The sequence below is a fragment of the Protomyctophum bolini genome, assembly GCF_963924005.1.
Source record: "Protomyctophum bolini genome assembly, chromosome: 1".
NCBI classification, from domain to species: domain Eukaryota; kingdom Metazoa; phylum Chordata; class Actinopteri; order Myctophiformes; family Myctophidae; genus Protomyctophum; species Protomyctophum bolini.
In genome coordinates, this window is record NC_137862.1 from 26,169,829 (window position 1) to 26,189,724 (window position 19,896).

Genomic DNA, 19,896 nt, shown 5'->3' on the forward strand with positions numbered 1-19,896 from the left:
ACATCTTTTTTGTTAACTGAACTAAATAAAAACTAGCATAAAAACAATGAAGGATAACTAAGCTGTATTTTGTAATATGTACAGAGCAAACTGAAACAGTTTGTGGACGTGGTTGGTGGTTTATCTGTAACTGAATACATTTTTAAATGCTATCGTTACACAATCCTGCACCTGGAAAATTAAAAAAAAAGTAACAAACGAATAAAAATTAACACAAAAAAAGAACAATCATAACTGAATGAAAAATCCAAAACTATTCTTACCGTGGCCCTCCGCCGGGTGGGGAGGAGACATCTCGGCCGATCCCCCTGCTTCCCCCTCGGCCTCATGGGAAACATAGTCTTCCTCCGTAGAGTCCTGGTGCTGGGGAGGATGGCCCAAGGAGGACTTCATGTCCCATCTCTCCACGGAGAAGCAGACTCCCATCAGGGGCTCCTCACACATGGGACCGGAGCGTGTGGCCAGCTGGAAGCCGCTGACTACGCTGTTGTCCGAGTCTCTGAGAGAGGTGGCCCCACTGGCCCCCCGGTCGCCCGGTTCCCCCGTCCCTAGTGCTGCACAATAAATAAATAAAAAAGATCGATTCAGACACCTCGATTCTTAAATTGCAGCACTATTTGGCTGTCCAATTCACTTTAGTTACTTGTGTTTTTGCGTAACCTCTCTAGTTACAGAGGTTTAAGTCGAGCACTTTGATGTCATCTGCTTAAAGCCACAGTAGTTATGGCTCCAGGTGACACATTTTGAATGTAGTAATGTTCAGCAACATCACTAAAAACAATACATATACAAAAAGACAATTGTGTGAGAAGTTTGATATGCAACAGGCTACAGACTCCCATTTAAAGGCATTTATATCTCTGAGACCCCGATTTATATTGTAAAATCAATGTAAATTTAACTCTGAGAGTGTACAAATTTGTACAACCTCAGAGTTACAGACCCATAAGGGTCAATTTGGTTACAAACTATCATTTAGCTGGGGACCCCCTGTAACTCCCTCATGGACCCCTGGGGGTCCCCAGACCCCTACTTTGGGAACCAATGATGTAAAGTACCTGTCCCTCTGTCCAGACACTGCCACAGCGACGGCCTCTGGTAGCCCTGGACGCTGTTCAGGAGGATGTTGGGTCCACACCTGGACACGACAACAGCAGCAGTGTTCATCAGTGCAGACTCCAACAATGGCCAATTAACCTCGCCTCACCAGGCTTTCCACCTCGGAGGAAAGCCTGGTCTCTGTTCCAAAAGTGCTGTGTGATCCAGTCGGGAGCGGATGATATCGTTACGTCATGTTGTAGTATTGTTTTGTAGTCATCAGGATGATATCGTTACGTCATATTGTAGTATTGTTTTGTAGTCATCAGGATGATATCGTTACGTCATATTGTAGTATTGTTTTGTAGTCATCAGGATGATATCGTTACGTCATATTGTAGTATTGTTTTGTAGTCATCAGGATGATATCGTTACGTCATGTTGTAGTATTGTTTTGTAGTCATCAGGATGATATCGTTACGTCATATTGTAGTATTGTTTTGTAGTCATCAGGATGATATCGTTACGTCATATTGTAGTATTGTTTTGTAGTCATCAGGATGATATCGTTACGTCATATTGTAGTATTGTTTTGTAGTCATCAGGATGATATCGTTACGTCATATTGTAGTATTGTTTTGTAGTCATCAGGATGATATCGTTACGTCATGTTGTAGTATTGTTTTGTAGTCATCAGGATGATATCGTTACGTCATGTTGTAGTATTGTTTTGTAGTCATCAGGATGATATCGTTACGTCATGTTGTAGTATTGTTTTGTAGTCATCAGGATGATATCGTTACGTCATGTTGTAGTATTGTTTTGTAGTCATCAGGATGATATCGTTACGTCATGTTGCAGTATTGTTTTGTAGTCATCAGGATGATATCGTTACGTCATATTGTAGTATTGTTCTGTAGTCATCAGGATGATATCGTTACGTCATATTGTAGTATTGTTCTGTAGTCATCAGGATGATATCGTTACGTCATGTTGTAGTATTGTTCTGTAGTCATCAGGCAGGAACAATCAAATGGAACTTACTTTTCCCTCAAACCGGAAGAATAACAATAAAAGCTCTCGTAGCCTGTAGCTTTTATTGAGAAAAACAATACTACAACATGACGTAGCGATATCATCCGCTCCAGACCGGATCATAAACCCAAAATGGAATGGTGACCAGGCTAATGGCCAAGCATGTTCGTCGCCAACCGTTTTTTTCACTGGCAAAAACAGAATAAAAACTGTGCTACGATGACAACAGATAAAGCTCCATTGTTTTATTTATAGGAATCATTTTAAAATAATACCCACATTTTTCACTTCATTAACTTGATTACCAAATGTCTACTGTAGCCGAAAATGAGACCACACCAAAGAAAATAAAAAAAAATGACAAAGTTAACGCTAACTTCCTACCCACGCGGTCCGAAGGCCCAGATACGCTCCACTGCGCTCCTCCACTTCATGCCTGTCAGCAGGCTCTCCAGGCGGCCCTTGAGTCCTGCGATGGCCTCCAGGGTCCTGGGGCTCACCTCCATGGGCCGGCCCTCCCTCAGCGACAGGTTCACCTGCTCCAGGGTCCGCACCAACTCAGAGCTGGCCTCCAGCAGACGGGTCACCTCTGACAGAAAGGATACCATTCATAGAACTTCCTTAAAAAGGTTTGGGGACCATTAGTTGTATATTTAATTTGTATATTTTTTTCTGACCTCAATTGCACCCAAAAAAACCACGGAACATTCAGTAGATTTTCCGTGGTCTGACCGGCCTGTGGACGGTGACCTGAACGTCCACAAATCCCGCCCCCTCTCCTCCCTGCCCCTCTCCCCCCTATGCTTCAGCGCCTTGGGGGTGTGTGTGTGTGTGTGAGTGTCTTACCCTCGGGCATGGTGATAGCGCGGACCCCCATCGTGTGTGTGTGTGTGTCTTACCCTCGGACATGGGGATAGCGTGGATCCCCACAGCGTGTGTGTGTGTGTGTGTGTGTGTGTGTGTGTGTGTGTGTCTTACCCTCGGGCAGGGGGATAGCGCGGACCCCAACCGTGGCCAGTCGGTTGGGGGTGGTGAGGGTCACCAGACCACCAGGGTCCACATGGAGTGTGTCAGACAAGCGGCCTTGAGAGGTGTCCTCTTTCACCTGGTATGAGACGTGCAATGTGTTGCGCGCGTGCGCACACACACACACACACACACACACACACACACACACACACACACACACAAATTACAAAATTACAAAATTACAAAATTACAAAATTACAAAATTACAAATTACACCAGAGGGTGTGCTTTACCGCCATTAACTGTTCAATAAAATAAAAAAAAATTGTTTAGTTTTTATTTATGTCGTTTTTTGTCAGTGGAAAAAAGGTAGTCGACGAACATTTTTCATCATAGTATTAGTCGACGAAAACAACACTGCTCTGGATTACAGGCTCGGTTTTACTCAAGAAGCTCTTCTACTCTGAATTGTTGTTTGGGACAGACAATGGAGTGGAACTGGAGAGGCTACGACAGCCGTAGCTGCATGCAAGTCTGCACAAAAAACATGAAGGCTCACTCAGGTGAACCACCTCATTGGTGAGTGAAACGGAATTAATTTATATTGCTGGATCTGCCGCTGTGCATTTCATTTCCACACTTGAATTATTGGCTGTGCCAATGGCATTGGTTTTCCTCGCACGTCACTTTTATTTTACGGGAGCTAGTGCAAACTGGGTTAGTGTGTGCGAGTGTGCATGTGTGCGTGCGTGTGTGTGTGTGTGTGTGTGTGTGTGTGTGTGTGTGTGTGTGTTTGTGAGCGTGTGTGTGTTTGTGTGCGTGTGTATGCGTGCGTCTCACCTGGTGAATGACAGCCACCTTTTGCTGTCTTCCCAGGTCCTCGTTGACCATGTCTACTTTAGGAGGACGAACCACCGTCTCTCTGAAGGGAATGATGGGCTCTGACGCGCTGATCTCGATCTTAGCGAACCTGCACACATTTAACATCTTTATTTGTATTCACATTTTACAAGAAATTTCTTGAACACAAACAATAGTGGATGCGCAAACTTGAGAAAACTCTACAACAAGTGCTTCAGGATAAGATCACGGGTACAGAAAGAATCGACTTCTCCATATATGGCGACTGCCAATTATTGCAGACACTGAACAGAATTTTGCCGATGCCTTAGCTCTCGGCTTGGGCATGCCTGCAATCTGCAGGCCACTCACGACTGATTTGTGGACATTACCGAGGCTTCCAAATATGAACACAAGTAGTTTACATCTGTAGCCAAGCTGTATAATAGCATCCTTAAGACGCTGGTACTTAAGCACCTTGGTAAGGAATACCTCTTAAAAAAGAATGGAGAAAACAGTACTATGACCTTTTATCCACGTTATAAATTAACGCAAATTACAAGCAGTATTAAAAGCATGAGCAGGTTGTTTGGAGATGTGAATACAGAGAAGAAGTATTAAAAGCATGAGCAGGTCGTTTGGAGATGTGAATACAGAGAAGCAGTATTAAAAGCATGAGCAGGTCGTTTGGAGATGTGAATACAGAGAAGCAGTATTAAAAGCATGAGCAGGTTGTTTGGAGATGTGAATACAGAGAAGTCCTGAGAGGTTTTTGATCTGAGAGAAACAGGAAGATTCACAACATGAATGGTAGCAGATGCTCTTAACACTTTGACTTCAATTCAAAAGTTGCTCGAGTTAATTAACTGTAGAACACTTTCCCTGCGATTCGCGAGTTACCCAAGTTATGTTTTCATTGTATAATCCACATTTTTAAAAGACTATGACTAAAACAAAAATCATAATTTGCTGTCAATTTTTTATTGAAGGGACAGCCCCTTGAGATGCAGCATCTCATTTTCAAGAGGGACCCATAAACAGACAAAAAATACAAAAAAGCACACTGTACAAAATACACAAAACATACAGTACACAGATACAAACGGATATACAAATACATACACAAATAGCTTGCTCACCCTCTTCCACCTACCACCACATAATCAGCTGTTACACAATGGAGATAAGGTCACAGTGCAAATACATCAGTGTCATTATTGGTGATACCATCAGGTTAGAAGCATAGACAAGTTGAGTCTAGATGTGAATATAAGGAAGTCCTGAAACTACTAAATGATGAGATGGATCTAAGAGATAGAGGGAGATTGTTCCAATCAAACGGGGCTTTGTAGCAGAAAGACCTCCGCCCAACCACACTGGAGACTTTTGGGATTTTTAAGTACGGGTATTGTAGATGGCTTAGTGGATATGTGGAGGTAGACTGAGTCAGGTACTGCTTCAAGTAAGCAGGGCACCTAAAATAAATGCATTTATAAATGAAGAGGGAGCCACTGGGACAGGCTTGAGGTGAGAATCGTTATCACTTATCAGTGTTGTTACTTTTCACATTCAATGTGAACATAGTCTACAATGGGAAGTACTACTTGTCCCCGGGACCGCCGGGACATGATGTCAACTGAGGACACCGCGTGGCTGCTCTACTGCAGTGCTGTTTACACACTGACACTGTGACGACAGACACGATGCAGACATCTGGTCCAACGCATGCAGAGAGAACCGCTCTGCAGACATCTGGTCCAACACATGCAGAGAGAACCGCTCTGCAGACATCTGGTCCAACACATGCAGAGAGAACCGCTCTGCAGACATCTGGTCCAACACATGCAGAGACAACAGCTCTGCAGACATCTGGTCCAACACATGCAGAGAGAACAGCTCTGCAGACATCTGGTCCAACACATGCAGAGAGAACCGCTCTGCAGACATCTGGTCCAACGCATGCAGAGAGAACCGCTCTGCAGACATCTGGTCCAACGCATGCAGAGAGAACAGCTCTGCAGACATCTGGTCCAACACATGCAGAGACAACAGCTCTGCAGACATCTGGTCCAACGCATGCAGAGACAACCGCTCTGCAGACATCTGGTCCAACGCATGCAGAGACAACAGCTCTGCAGACATCTGGTCCAACGCATGCAGAGACAACCGCTCTGCAGACATCTGGTCCAACGCATGCAGAGACAACCGCTCTCCAGACATCTGGTCCAATGCATGCAGAGAGAACCGCTCTGCAGACATCTGGTCCAATGCATGCAGAGACAACAGCTCTGCAGACATCTGGTCCAATGCATGCAGATTGCAGAGACAACATGGCATCTGGTTCAACTGTCCAAAACGTTTTTGCCTGCAGGAAAAACAGCTGGCCAACACACTCCTTTCCATGCAAACACATAAAAGCTACAAGCGGTCACTTTGCTTGTTGACACTTAGGTACAATTTACACTTTAGGCATTTAAGCAGACACTCTTAATCCTTAAAGCCTTGCTAGTAGTTTTATGCTCGTTGCTATTTCAGCACTCATCCCGTATCACGAGCTGCTCCCTCCCTCTGCACACCACAGCGATTAGGGGGGGGGGGGGTGGTTTGAGGACAACTGGTTTTGGAATCACTTACCCACACATGTTGAAGCCAGTCACTTGCACCAATTAGCAGCACAACAAAAAACACCACACAGCCTTGAGCGTGCCTAACTGTGTGTGTGTGTGTGCGTGTGTGTGCGCGTGTGTGCATGCGTGTGTGTGTGTGTGTGTGTGCATGCGTGAAGGTGTGTGCATGCGTGTGTATGTGCGTTATTGACCAACACAGACGCTCTAGGGGTTAGTGGCCAGTGGGGCATTACTAAAACATTCTGGCTGTATGTCTCTGTGCGTTACGCTGAGACAGCATTATGTTGCTCTTAAAACACTCAGTCACGCACACACACATGCGTGCGCACACACACGCCCACTCACTCACTCACTCACGCACCTGCATCTAATCCAGTAAGACACACACAATCGAAAAAAAGAAAAGAAAAAAAATAACGGGACAAGGAAAACAATAGTTAATCCCCCTCATAGAGCCGCTGTATATACTTTGGTTTCTAATCCTTCTGCGGTTCATATTGATTAGAAATATGATACACTGAGCATTGATACCAAGCACGCGCATTTGTGTTTACACAAACACTCAAGGCTGGACATATAGGAGGTGCTATAGCTCCCCTCAAACATGTATTGCTAATTCACACTATATGTGTGTTGCACTTGAAAACCACAGTCTCTCTCACCCACTCTTGTGATTGTTTATTTCTTTTTTAATGAGGCCCTTTCTAAAAACACGTCTTTGCATACAGGAAATGGGTTTATTGCGGTGGTGACGTTAACGTGAAGGGCCAATTAGGAGGTTTCCTGCTGATATAGTTTATAGTGCTAGCAGTGGTTTTCAACCAGTGGCCCGGGGACCACCAGTCTCCCACTTGAGGGGGTTCCAGGACCAGTGGCCCAGGGACCACCAGTCCCACACTTGAGGGGGTTCCAGGACCAGTGGCCCAGGGACCACCAGTCTCCCACTTGAGGGGGTTCCAGGACCAGTGGCCCAGGGACCACCAGTCCCACACTTGAGGGGGTTCCAGGACCAGTGGCCCAGGGCCACTGGTTGAGGGGTAACCAAATGGACTCCTACATGTATCTTTAACTCTTGAGAGTGTAAAATGAAAACAAATGGATCCGGAAGGGCCCTTTTGTTTTCATTTTACACCACCAAGAGTACATTTTTTGCTAAACATCTGCATTACTTAAGTTCATTTACAAGAATGTAGAAGAATGTTTGCCTGTTATCTCTCCTAATGGTACCAACATCAATACAGCATGGAAATGTGGACATATTCATTAGTTTTGGGTCTGCAAGGCTAAATGTCATCAAATGGTGGTTCCGTGTCTCAAATGCCCCAAAGATAATAATGATATGAAAGTAACATTTAGTACATTTACTCAAGTACTGTACTTGAGCACAATGTTGAGATATTTCTACTTTACTTGAGCATTTCCAATTGCTCAGTACACTACACTGGGGCCATTGAAAAAAAAAAAGCTGATCTAAAAGTTCACAATGCGTCACAATGCGACACATTGTGAGCTTGTAGATCATCCATTTTCAAGATACTTTTATACATGTGAAAACTTGAAACAGGACATTTTGCATAATGTGTACATTTACTTCTGGTACTTTAAGTACATTTTGACGTCAATGCTTTTGTGCTTTTACTCAAGTACCTTTTCTTGTATTACTTGTTGTAACAGACCAGTTCTACATTGCAGTTTGTCACTGTAACATGCGATTACGGATATTTGGCTCTTCAAAGTAAGTACCAGCTATTGATTAATGGCGGCGGATTAAGTAAAACATGTGAGAACTTTTTCCACCTCTGGTCTTAGTGCTGGAGAGAGCGGCTAACGGTGGCAGTTGATCTGTCAGTGTTTGTTTCCGTATCTCTCTCTGACACTCTGTTTAAACCTCTCTCTGTCTCTCTCTGGTCTGCTGAGTCATGCTCTAATGACATTACACACAACCACTTAACTTAACGTCGCCCTACTCCAGATGACTGGGCGGTTGACCCACTTCTGAGGCGACGAGAGCCCTGTGTGTGTGTGTGTGTGACTGTGTGTGTGTGTGTGAGAGACCGACAAAGACAGACAATGAGAGAGAGAGAGAGAGAGAGAGAGAGAGAGAGAGAGAGAGAGATAGAGGGGAGAGAGAGAGAGAATACAACCACCTTAATGCCCGCAAATTATTGTGTATTGACACCATTACAAGTGGATGCAAAACATCAAAATACTGCTGTCAACTTTCTAAATTGTATACCAAGCTAACCTCTCCTACAGTATATGGACGTACAACTGTTTCTGACAGAAAACGCACAACACGTATAGTTCCGTAAGATAGGCTTTGTTTTGGTTGCTTTGTTCCACTCTTGCTCTGGCAATGTAAACATGTGTTTTATCATGCCAATAAAGCTCCTTAATTTGAATTGAGAGAGAGAGAGAGAGAGAGAGAGAGAGAGAGAGAGAGCGAGAGAGACAGATTCCCCTTCAGCCCTCTGATGCTGGGAAGTCACAGTCTTCAGTGGTGTGTGTGTGTGTGTGTGTGTGTGTGTGTGTGTGTGTGTGAGCAGCCAGGCTGACCCCATTATTCTGAGCCTCAGGGTGGCCGCGGGCCAGGCTGGAGAGATGTCATAACCAGCCGACCAACGGGGTCAGACGGGTATCAGTGCAATCAGAGACCTCCCCCCCCTCCCCCATCCCCCCACCGGCCAGCCAGCCAATCAGTTGCCCCGGTGGCCAGACAAGACAGACAGCCTCTGATCTGTGGCTGGACTTCATGTCATGCTCCCAAGGCGTCTGGCCGAGTTCTCTAAACATAGCAACGCCATTAGACATGGCCCTCTTTCTCTGTTCACACAAATGCAAAGATTCAGTCTACCATTCACTGTCAATGGAAGCCAGCGACATGTCGATGCAAAGATGCAGTCTACCATTCACTGTCAATGGAAGCCAGCGACATGTCGATGCAAAGATGCAGTCTACCATTCACTGTCAATGGAAGCCAGCGACATGTCGATGCAAAGATACAGTCTACCATTCACTGTCAATTGAAGCCAGCAACATGACGATGCAAAGATACAGTCTACCATTCACTGTCAATGGAAGCCAGCAACATGACGATGCAAAGATACAGTCTACCATTCACTGTCAATGGAAGCCAGTGACATGAGACATGATGATGCGAAGATACTGTCTACTATTCACTGTCAATGGAAGCCAGCGACATGTCAATGCAAAGATACAGTCTACCATTAACTGTCAATGGAAGCTAGCAACATGACGATGCAAATATACAGTCTACCATTCACTGTCAATGGGAGCCAGCGACATGTCGATGCAAAGATGCAGTCTACCATTCACTGTCAATGGAAGCTAGCGTCATGATGATGCGAAGATACAGTCTACCATTCACTGTCAATGGAAGCCAGCAACATGACGATGCAAAGATACAGTCTACCATTCACTGTCAATGGAAGCCAGCGACATGACGATGCAAAGACACAGTGTACCATTCACTGTCAATGGAAGCCAGCAACATGACGATGCAAAGATACAGTCTACCATTCATTGTTCAGTAGCACAGCCTGGGCAACCCGATGGACATAACCAGCCGATGGACAGAAAGAGCCATCAACACAGACCAACACATCGCGACTGGCCTGGAAAACCTTTGGGCCGCCTGGAAAACCTTGAACCGTCTGCGGGTTGGCGAAGGACGCTGCAAGGCATCCACGAAAACACAAAAAATGGAAATAAACACATGTATGTGCGCTCACCACACGGTGAACCACAAGCAATGAAACACATCATGAGTTGCTCCACAATGTACTGGCGATGACCTGGCCGAACCAAATGCCGCTGCACTCGCCTGCACCAACCACTAATTAGCCCAGCGGACCCCCATTTGAAGAGATATGCCAGGGAGCTCTAGCAGTGATTCTCCACCCGTTTAATTTCAAGGATCCCCAGTTTGACATGCATTAGTCTACGGACCCCCATTTAATGGCATTTCTATCTCTGAGACCGCAATTTATATTGTAAAATCATTTTTTTATTTTACTCTTGAGAGTGTACAAATTCAACCAAATGGATTTGGTTGCATTTATACACGCTCAGAGTTACAGACCCATAAGGGTCCATTTGGTTCCAAACTATCATTTAGCTGGGGACCCCCTAGAACTCCCTCAAGGACCCCGGACCCCACTTTGGGAACCACTGCTATAGAAAACACAAAGCACTTTCTTTGTCCTCCATCGCCACCACCACTGCTGCGTCGTTTGGTCTGATGTCTCTGAAATGCGTTTGCTTTGAACTCCCTGACATTGCACTCCCCCTGTCTGATGTCAAGCACCGCTCACAGCTACAAGGCTGTGGTAATTACTAGTTGTACAAAGGAACAACATGCACATCTGAGAAAGAGAGAGAGAGAGAGAGAGAGAGAGAGAGAGAGAGTTCTGTGTGTGCTGGAAGAGGAGTCCCATTATAAAGACTGTGATTTCAGTCTGTAAAACAGCCTCGTTTCACAATTATACTTTTAGACAGTTGATTTTGTCGACAGAAACTGACGAAAAATGTCTGTCGACTACCTTTTTTCAGTGAATATGCAAAAAACGAAAACTAAGACCATGTGAAAATAAAAAAACAATCAACTGAGCGGTGCAGTGTGTGTGTGTGTTAGGTTGCTCAACAGTGCCATACATACATACATTACATACTGTATACATAGATACATAGATACATACTGTACATACATACATACATATCGCTGTTCATTGGAGCGGTTAGGCACCGGGGGGGGGGGGGGGGGGGGGGGGTGGGGGTGGTTGCGTTGTGAGCTTGTAGATCTGCTATTTTCAGCATGCAACCAAGTGTAAAATGACTTGTACGAGGTTATCTTGTCCACTAGTTCCTTCCTTGACGAAATTGTCAATATATTAGTCTTAGTTTTATTCATTATAACTAACCCTATAACCCTAACCCGTCAGTGAAAAAGGTAGTCAACCAACATTTTTTGTCATGGTGTTAGTCGACAAAATCAAAACTGCTCCCCACAGAGCATCCGCCTTCACGAGTTAACTTGGTATTACAAGTTATAACAATGATTATATTTACACATTTCCCCAAAACATGCAGCTAATCAAGGGCTATTGGCGAAGCAGAGCCTATATTTGACAACACAGAGTTCACAAGAGACCGATAGGTGAGTGAGAGCTCGCCTGGGGGACAATTACTAGTTTAGCTAGTGTGCTAGTATGTAGTATTAATGCAAATGCCATTCAAGAAAGCTCGCAACCTGTAAACGATTTTCAATCACGCTCATCAATCATGATCGTGACACGAGGTATCGCTGCGTCAATGGTCAGTTTGATAGATTGGATGAGTGACAGATGCATGGAACTCTAAATCAATACGCAGTTTTTTTTTTACAATGCAGATGAGCTTCAGGAATGGATGGAGCCGAGAGGAGAAGGCCACCCCATTCCTCACTCAGGAGAAATGAACTGCATCCATTTATTCTCCACACAAACCTTGGCAGAATGCAGAGCTATGAAAGGGCGCTTCATCATTTAGTTTGAATGGTCATCCCGCACCGTAGCTAGACTATCGATCATAGTGGGGTCTGCCGATAGTATGAAAAGAGATACTGTAGAGGGGTGTGTGTGTGTGTGTGTGTGTGTGTGTGTGTGTGTGCGTGCCTGTGACAGAGAGAGTGACATTGAGAGTGTGTATGATTCAACTTTTCATGTTGTTAACGGGAGTTTCCTGTAATATACACATCCGTATTCCATGCTTTTTGCGCAGTGTATGACAACTGTTAAACCGGCGTGTCGATGTGTTTTTTTCCCATTCTGTACAGCAATCTGTGTGGCTGAACAATCTGTCTGATTGCCTGCAGAAACACTGGCCCGTTTAACTGGTCAGTCTGCCGGCATCTCATTAAGGAGTCCAGAGAGACGGACAGAGAGACACAGCAGTCAACAGCATAATGATGCTGCAGACATTGGAACACAGCAGGCGTGGCGGCATGGCGTCTACAGGCGCGGTGGAATGGCGTCTAGCCGTTTATCACAGATCATTAGATTGAATGCCTAGGATAGCATTTAAATTTGGAAATCAGAGAAATCATGTTTGCAAGAGTGATACACACACATATTCACTGTTGAATCAATGAGAACTACAGATGCGGCCGGCTTTGCCCCCCAATGCCCCCAATGCCCCCAGTACCCCCCAATGCCCCCAGTGCCCCCCAATTCCCCCAGTACCCACAATGCCCCCAGTACCCACAATGCCCCCAGTACCCACAATGCCCCCAGTACCCACAAACAAAGTTAAGACCTATCACCTGTCCTCTTGACCCCGTCCCGTCTCCAATCTTCCAGACCATCGCACCTGATCTCCTCCCCTTCATCAACACCTCAATAACCTCAGGCTGGGTCCCATCTGCCTTCAAGTCAGCCAGGGTATCGCCACTCCTCAAGAAACCAACTATTGACCCCTCATATGTCTAAGAACTACAGACCGGTATCACTCCTTTCCTTTCTTTCCAAAACCCTTGAAGGTATTGTCTCTAACCAGCTCTCTCTCCATCTCTCACAGAACAACCTGCTGGATCCCAACCAGTCAGGATTCAAGAAGGCACACTCCACGGAAACTGCACTCCTCGCAGTCACAGAAGCACTACATGCTGCCCAGGCTGCCTCCCACTCTGCCGCCCTGTTTCTTCTAGACCTATCGGCAGCATTTGACACAGCTGCTCCTAGACACCCTAGCTGATCTAGGCATCGGCGGGACGGCTGAAGTGGTTCTCCTCCTACCTCTCGGACCGGACCTACCAGGTTTCTTGGAAAGGTTTGCTATCATCCCCCCGTACCCTCCAAACTGGGGTCCCACAGAGATCTGTACTTGGTCCCCTCCTTTTCTCACACTAAATCCCTTGGCACTATCATCTCTGCTCACAATATATCCTATCACTGCTATGCCGATGACACACAACTGTTTCTATCCTTCCCCCCCTCTGCCACCCAGGTGGAAGACGGCATCACTGCATGCCTGGCTGACATCTCACAGTGGATGTCTTCCAACCACCTCAAGCTGAACCCAGACAAGACTGAGCTTCTCTTCTTCCCAGCTAAGTCCTGCCCTATGCAGGAGCTATCTATCTAATAATTCTAACTAACTAACTGAATGTCTGAATGTCACTGACAGCGCGCTATCTCATCATTAACTGCACGAATCACTCCCACTTTTCACACAGGCATGGACCATAATTATATGGAGGTCTTAACGGAGCCCTTTTTCCCATTTGACACATTAATGATTAATAATGCAGGCGACACCTGCATCACAGGCCACCGTTCTCACCGTTACCCCACTGGCATGCTTCCTCTAGCTACCGCCGCAACACAACAAAATGTGCCCTATACAATTTGGCGCCGCTGACTGTGTGTGTGTGTGTGTGTGTTGCATCCTTTGGTCGTCTTCTCCTGCTAAACTACACGGTTTGCACACATCTCACCATGCACAGCAGCGACAGCTAGCCTGTCCACACATGGACCACTACTTTGCATTCATATTCATGTCATATTTACAGTACTACGGCCTTCACAGTGATCGGGATATTTCCAACCCCCTCAGGCCAGGAGGCGGTGTGTGTGTGTGTGTGTGTGTGTGTGTGTGTGTGTGTGTGTGTGTGTGTGTGTGTGTGCGCGCGCGCGGACGGTAAACAGTCAGCAACACGTTAAATTTCTACTTCTACTAAAGAAAGAGGCAGCGATGGAGCCATAAGTCCATATCCATACATTCGGGGACATAAATTGCTCAAAATACTTTTAAACATGACGCCAGCAGGCTGCTACATCCTCCTAGCTGTTGTGTGCTAAGCTACATTATCAACACGGCAATGACCAGGGTTGCCACATTGACTGAGAGGGAAACAAGCAACCAGGTCTATGAAAATGGCCAGATAAAGTCAGAAAATCCGAAAATAAATCTAGAATAAGCAACAATATTGCTGACTGTCAAACATCATTGTCCAATGTTGTTTTAGAGCAGTGGTTCTCAAACATTTTCATGTCATGGACCACTAATATTCTATATATATATATATATATATATATATATATATATATATATATATATATATATATATATTTACTATATAGATATTTGCTGTTCATATAGTCAGAACGGGTAAGGACTAGTACTAGATAACAATGATCTTATACCGCTCACTTATATGACAATACTAGAGAACAATTATCTGGTAGCGCCCACTTATAAAATAAAATAAACATGGGTAAATTGTCCTTCTACAGCACTGCCACCCAATCGTGGAATGCCCTGAACCCCTTCCCTAAAAAAAAAGCAGATCCCTGTCATCCTTTAAAACAGGCCTGAAAATTCAGCTTTCAGCAAAAGGCCAAAGGCCTCTCTTAGACAGGTGATCACCCCCCCCCCCTCTTTACACCCCGCCCGTTTGTCTTCCACTCTGTACATATGATTTATATTTTGTGATGATATTGAATATTGTTGTTATTTTTCACGTCATGTTTATGAATTGAATACATAGATAGGACATACATTGGAAACAAACCGCAAGGACTTCATTTTTTGTGCTTTTCTGTCTAATAAACTATTCAATCAATCAATGAATCAATGAATCAAACAGAGGGAGCATTGATTGTTTCTCCAGCCCTATGTCTTTTCTGGCCATAGAGGGGTGGGTAAATCTACCACTGGAAACGGACCGAAGCTCCCCAATAGAGCGGCCGAAGAAAAAATAATTACAAACGAGAAAATCAACAAAAAAGTGTTTTAAATAACCTGCCATTTCTTCTTCTTTCTAATCATTTATTCGACCCTGTGTTTGTTGTCACAATCTGAGTTGGCTGTTGTCCGAGGCTTACAGATCTTTAAAAAAATACTTTTTGAAACGTCTATGGGAAAAATGCACGGGGAATTATTTCCTGTGCCTGTCGTCGTCATGAAAGGGGGCGGGACTACGACGCTCTATTGGTTCACCAATTGAATGAAGAGCATGTGTGTGTGTGTGTGTGTGTGTGTGTGTGTGTGAGTGTGTGTGTGAGAGAGACTGGCACAAGTGGCAGAGAGAGAGAGAGAGAGAGAGAGAGAGAGAGACGTCTCGTAGGTCATCCAGACAGACAGGTACCTGTCTCGTAGGTCATCCAGACAGCGTTGCAGATGGACCTCTCCAGCCGTGACCAGGACATGTTCTCCTGTCTCCTGGAACATAACCTCCACACACGGATCAGCCTGGTTGAGGAGACGCATGCCTCGCACCAGCTTGGGCATCTCACCTACACACACACACACACACACACACACACACACACACACACACACACACACACACACACACACACACACACACACACACACACACACACACACACACACACACACACACACACACACACACACACACACACACACACACACACACACACAGGTTCAGTACTGAACTGAACCTTGATGCTTGTTTATTTTGTGTGCAAAACAAGACTCCAATATTGATAGTACTGTATAGGCATTGTGTAGTGGTTAACCCCAAACAAATTGCAACAGAAACTATTTCTACGTTTTCGGTTTCATAAATATGTTAGTAACAACATATCAAAAGTCTTATGAAATCCCAGTGGTACTGGTGGAACATATTGAAAAATGATAAATAGGTGGCAACCTATTATATATTATTATTATTATTATTATTATGATGAAATATATAGGGATTATAGGCCTAAGGCAACATTCCCAAAATGTAATTCTGATTTGAGTAGCATTTGACTACTAGGGCGTTTTCATGATTCTGAATCCATTGCAAGCATTTGTTTTCCACGAAAAAACAATCCAACAGCCATAGCCGTCATCACAAATGTGATGGTTATCACATTTGTGTATGTGGATTTGGCTGTGGTTTTGGCTGTTTTTTTTAGCCAAGGAGTGTTGATAAAAACCAACCGACAACATGTGTACAAGGTGTACAATATCTGTACAGAACACATCTGTTCATTTACACAAGTGGTGTCTGGTGTGTCTGACTCACTTAAGATAAGATAAGATGTGTGTCTTACTCACTTGGGTGTTTGGGTTCGATGGCGACGCGCACGATGGGGCTGGCCTCGAAGTGGAGGGGGGTGAAGGGAGGACAGGCAGGGGAGGTGGAGAGGGTGGCCGACTTCAGCACATAGTCCTCTAGACCCCCGATACCTGAAACAATGGAGGAAGCATCATTAACTAGTCCTCTAGACCCCCGATACCTGAAACAATGGAGGAAGCATCATTAACTAGTCCTCTAGACCCCAGATACCTGAAACAATGGAGGAAGCATCATTAACTAGTCCTCTAGACCCCCGATACCTGAAACAATGGAGGAAGCATCATTAACTAGTCCTCTAGACCCCCGATGCCTAAAACAATGGAGGAAGCATCAATAACTAGTCCTCTAGACCCCAGATACCTGAAACAATGGAGGAAGCATCATTAACTAGTCCTCTAGACCCCCGATGCCTAAAACAATGGAGGAAGCATCATTAACTAGTCCTCTAGACCCCCGATACCTGAAACAATGGAGGAAGCATCATTAACTAGTCCTCTAGACCCCCGATGCCTAAAACAATGGAGGAAGCATCATTAACTAGTCCTCTAGACCCCCGATACCTGAAACAATGGAGGAAGCATCATTAACTATTCCTCTAGACCAGTGTTTCCCAACCTGTGCTACGCGGAGCTATGGTGCTCCTCTTGATGTCTCCAAGTGTTCCGCCTGATTTTAACTAAATTAACACTATCCCTCCCCCGAAAGCAAAAGCTATTGAGCTGCAGGCTTCCTATTGTTGCATCGTTGTTGTCACACGTCTAACCATTAGACATGCGATAACGACCTAACGATCTAACGACCCTCGGCCATTGAAATGTTAATGCTTAGATGCATGCAGAAGACGCTACATTTCGCTCCCTCCAGAAAGACTGGAGCGCGCAGAGTGCATATGCACGTAGACGGCAGACACACACAGTCCCGACCCAAACACTGAGGAGGTAAAGTAAACGTGACGTTGTTGTGATTAAACATAATGTGCCACGAAAAATAGCTGTCCAAAATAGCTTTCCATAGATGTCCAAACATGATCGCCTCGTTCGGCCAACAAAATATATCTCCCTCCCTTCACAGAAGCGCAGCGATGCCTGATTTATTCTTCGTCGTACACGTGTTATGCTTGCATGCTGAAAATGGCTGATCTACAAGCTCACAGCGCGTTGCGGACGCAACGCGTTGTGAGCTTGTCGATCAGCTATTTTCAGCACGTGGAAATAAGCAGGCTGTGAGAACTGAGACCCTTCACAATAAAAGCATGCAGCATTCACAAGTTGGCTCATAATAAAGAAAGGAAAAGGATTAGGTGGCATTTCACATTTCATATGAGCAATTTTTTTGAAACTGAGGCTCTGTCTCTGTCCTTTTCTTTCTCTTTGAAGTTATTTGATGAGTGCTGTCATGTGTGTTTTTAAAAGTACATTTACTTTTACGTTTTACTATATATTTAATATATATATATTTAATATATATATATATATATATATATATATATATATATATATATATATATATATATATATATATTTAATATATATATATGTGTATATATATATATATATATATATACACAATCTTTGGTCGACTGATCAAAGGTATCAAATGTTTGTTTTTTTATCATGACAAAAGTATCCAAGTTTGGAATACAGTTGAATGTATTCCCAACTCCACTGTTTACTTTCTTTCCACTACTTTTTCCTTTCTAAGAAACACATTGTTTTTAGACCTTGGATGGAGAAAATAAAGTTAGTTGGGTACATTTATCTTCCTTAAAGTGACGGCCATAAAATGGGCCAATGCCTGTGACTTTCAGAGTAGAATTGGTTGGTCTACAACCACAGAAAGTAGAGCATGTCCAAATCCAGAAGGCCGACGGGCTCCCCTGTCCGTGTCAGTGCTTCTAAAACATGTGTTTGTTTCAGGTCACCTCCTGTAAGTCAGGGGTTCTCAACGTCTTTTGGCTGGGGACCCCCGGAAATGCTTTGGCCATGTGTTGGTTCCCAATGTAGGGTCCGGGAACCAAATGGACCCTCACAGGCTTTCGCTTTTATTTTAAAGTTAAATTAAACATCGATTTTACATTAAATTGGGTGTCCCAGAGATATAAATGCTGTTAAAATGGGGCGTCCGTAGCTTAATGCATGTCAAACTGGGGGTCATTGTAATGAAAACAGCTGAACGTGACTGCTAGAGCCATACCAATGGGGGTCCGCAGGCTGATAAATGTCATGTTGGGGGTCCTTGGTGAACAACCGATATAATGCGTATTGTATCGTAGTGTATCTGATTATACAACAGGTATTTCCGACCCGTGCTCAAACGAGCATGACAGCACACCTTAATCAAAACATGAACCGTCCTGGGTTAGTGAGGGTCAGATGGAGGTTCTCTGAACCGTCCTGGGTTAGTGAGGGTCAGGTGAAGGTTCTCTGAACAGTCCTGGGTTAGTGAGGGTCAGATGGAGGTTCTCTGAACCGTCCTGGGTTAGTGAGGGTCAGGTGAAGGTTCTCTGAACCGTCCTGGGTTAGTGAGGGTCAGGTTCTCTGAACCGTCCTGGGTTAGTGAGGGTCAGGTTCTCTGAACCGTCCTGGGTTAGTGAGGGTCAGGTTCTCTGAACCGTCCTGGGTTAGTGAGGGTCAGGTGAAGGTTCTCTGAACCGTCCTGGGTTAGTGAGGGTCAGGTTCTCTGAACCGTCCTGGGTTAGTGAGGGTCAGGTGAAGGTTCTCTGAACAGTCCTGGGTTAGTGAGGGTCAGATGGAGGTTTTCTGAACCGTCCTGGGTTAGTGAGGGTCAGGTGAAGGTTCTCTGAACCGTCCTGGGTTAGTGAGGGTCAGGTTCTCTGAACCGTCCTGGGTTAGTGAGGGTCAGGTGGAGGTTCTCTGAACCGTCCTGGGTTAGTGAGGGTCAGGTTCTCTGAACCGTCCTGGGTTAGTGAGGGTCAGGTGGAGGTTCTCTGAACCGTCCTGGGTTAGTGAGGGTCAGGTGAAGGTTCTCTGAACCGTCCTGGGTTAGTGAGGGTCAGGTTCTCTGAACCGTCCTGGGTTAGTGAGGGTCAGGTGGAGGTTCTCTGAACCGTCCTGGGTTAGTGAGGGTCAGGTGGAGGTTCTCTGAACCGTCCTGGGTTAGTGAGGGTCAGGTTCTCTGAACCGTCCTGGGTTAGTGAGGGTCAGGTTCTCTGAACCGTCCTGGGTTAGTGAGGGTCAGGTTCTCTGAACCGTCCTGGGTTAGTGAGGGTCAGGTGGAGGTTCTCTGAACAGCCACGGGCTGTTTTCAAACCAAACACGAAAGGTTTGATTGACA

General features: G+C 45.0%; 1 protein-coding gene across 2 annotated transcripts in view; it reads right to left on the bottom strand.

Annotated features, from left to right (window-relative positions):
- Positions 1 to 19,896, bottom strand: part of efl1 (elongation factor like GTPase 1) — a 107,025-nt gene that overhangs the window by 18,163 nt on the left and 68,966 nt on the right. For both annotated transcript variants that reach the window (XM_080768334.1, XM_080768335.1), the window contains exons 16-22: positions 16,581 to 16,712; positions 15,655 to 15,802; positions 3,883 to 4,012; positions 3,052 to 3,178; positions 2,458 to 2,662; positions 1,059 to 1,138; positions 264 to 554 (exon numbers count right to left, since the gene is read on the bottom strand). In XM_080768334.1, the coding sequence (XP_080624460.1) occupies positions 264 to 554; positions 1,059 to 1,138; positions 2,458 to 2,662; positions 3,052 to 3,178; positions 3,883 to 4,012; positions 15,655 to 15,802; positions 16,581 to 16,712 (1,113 nt within the window). The remainder of the gene's footprint in view (positions 1 to 263; positions 555 to 1,058; positions 1,139 to 2,457; positions 2,663 to 3,051; positions 3,179 to 3,882; positions 4,013 to 15,654; positions 15,803 to 16,580; positions 16,713 to 19,896) is intronic.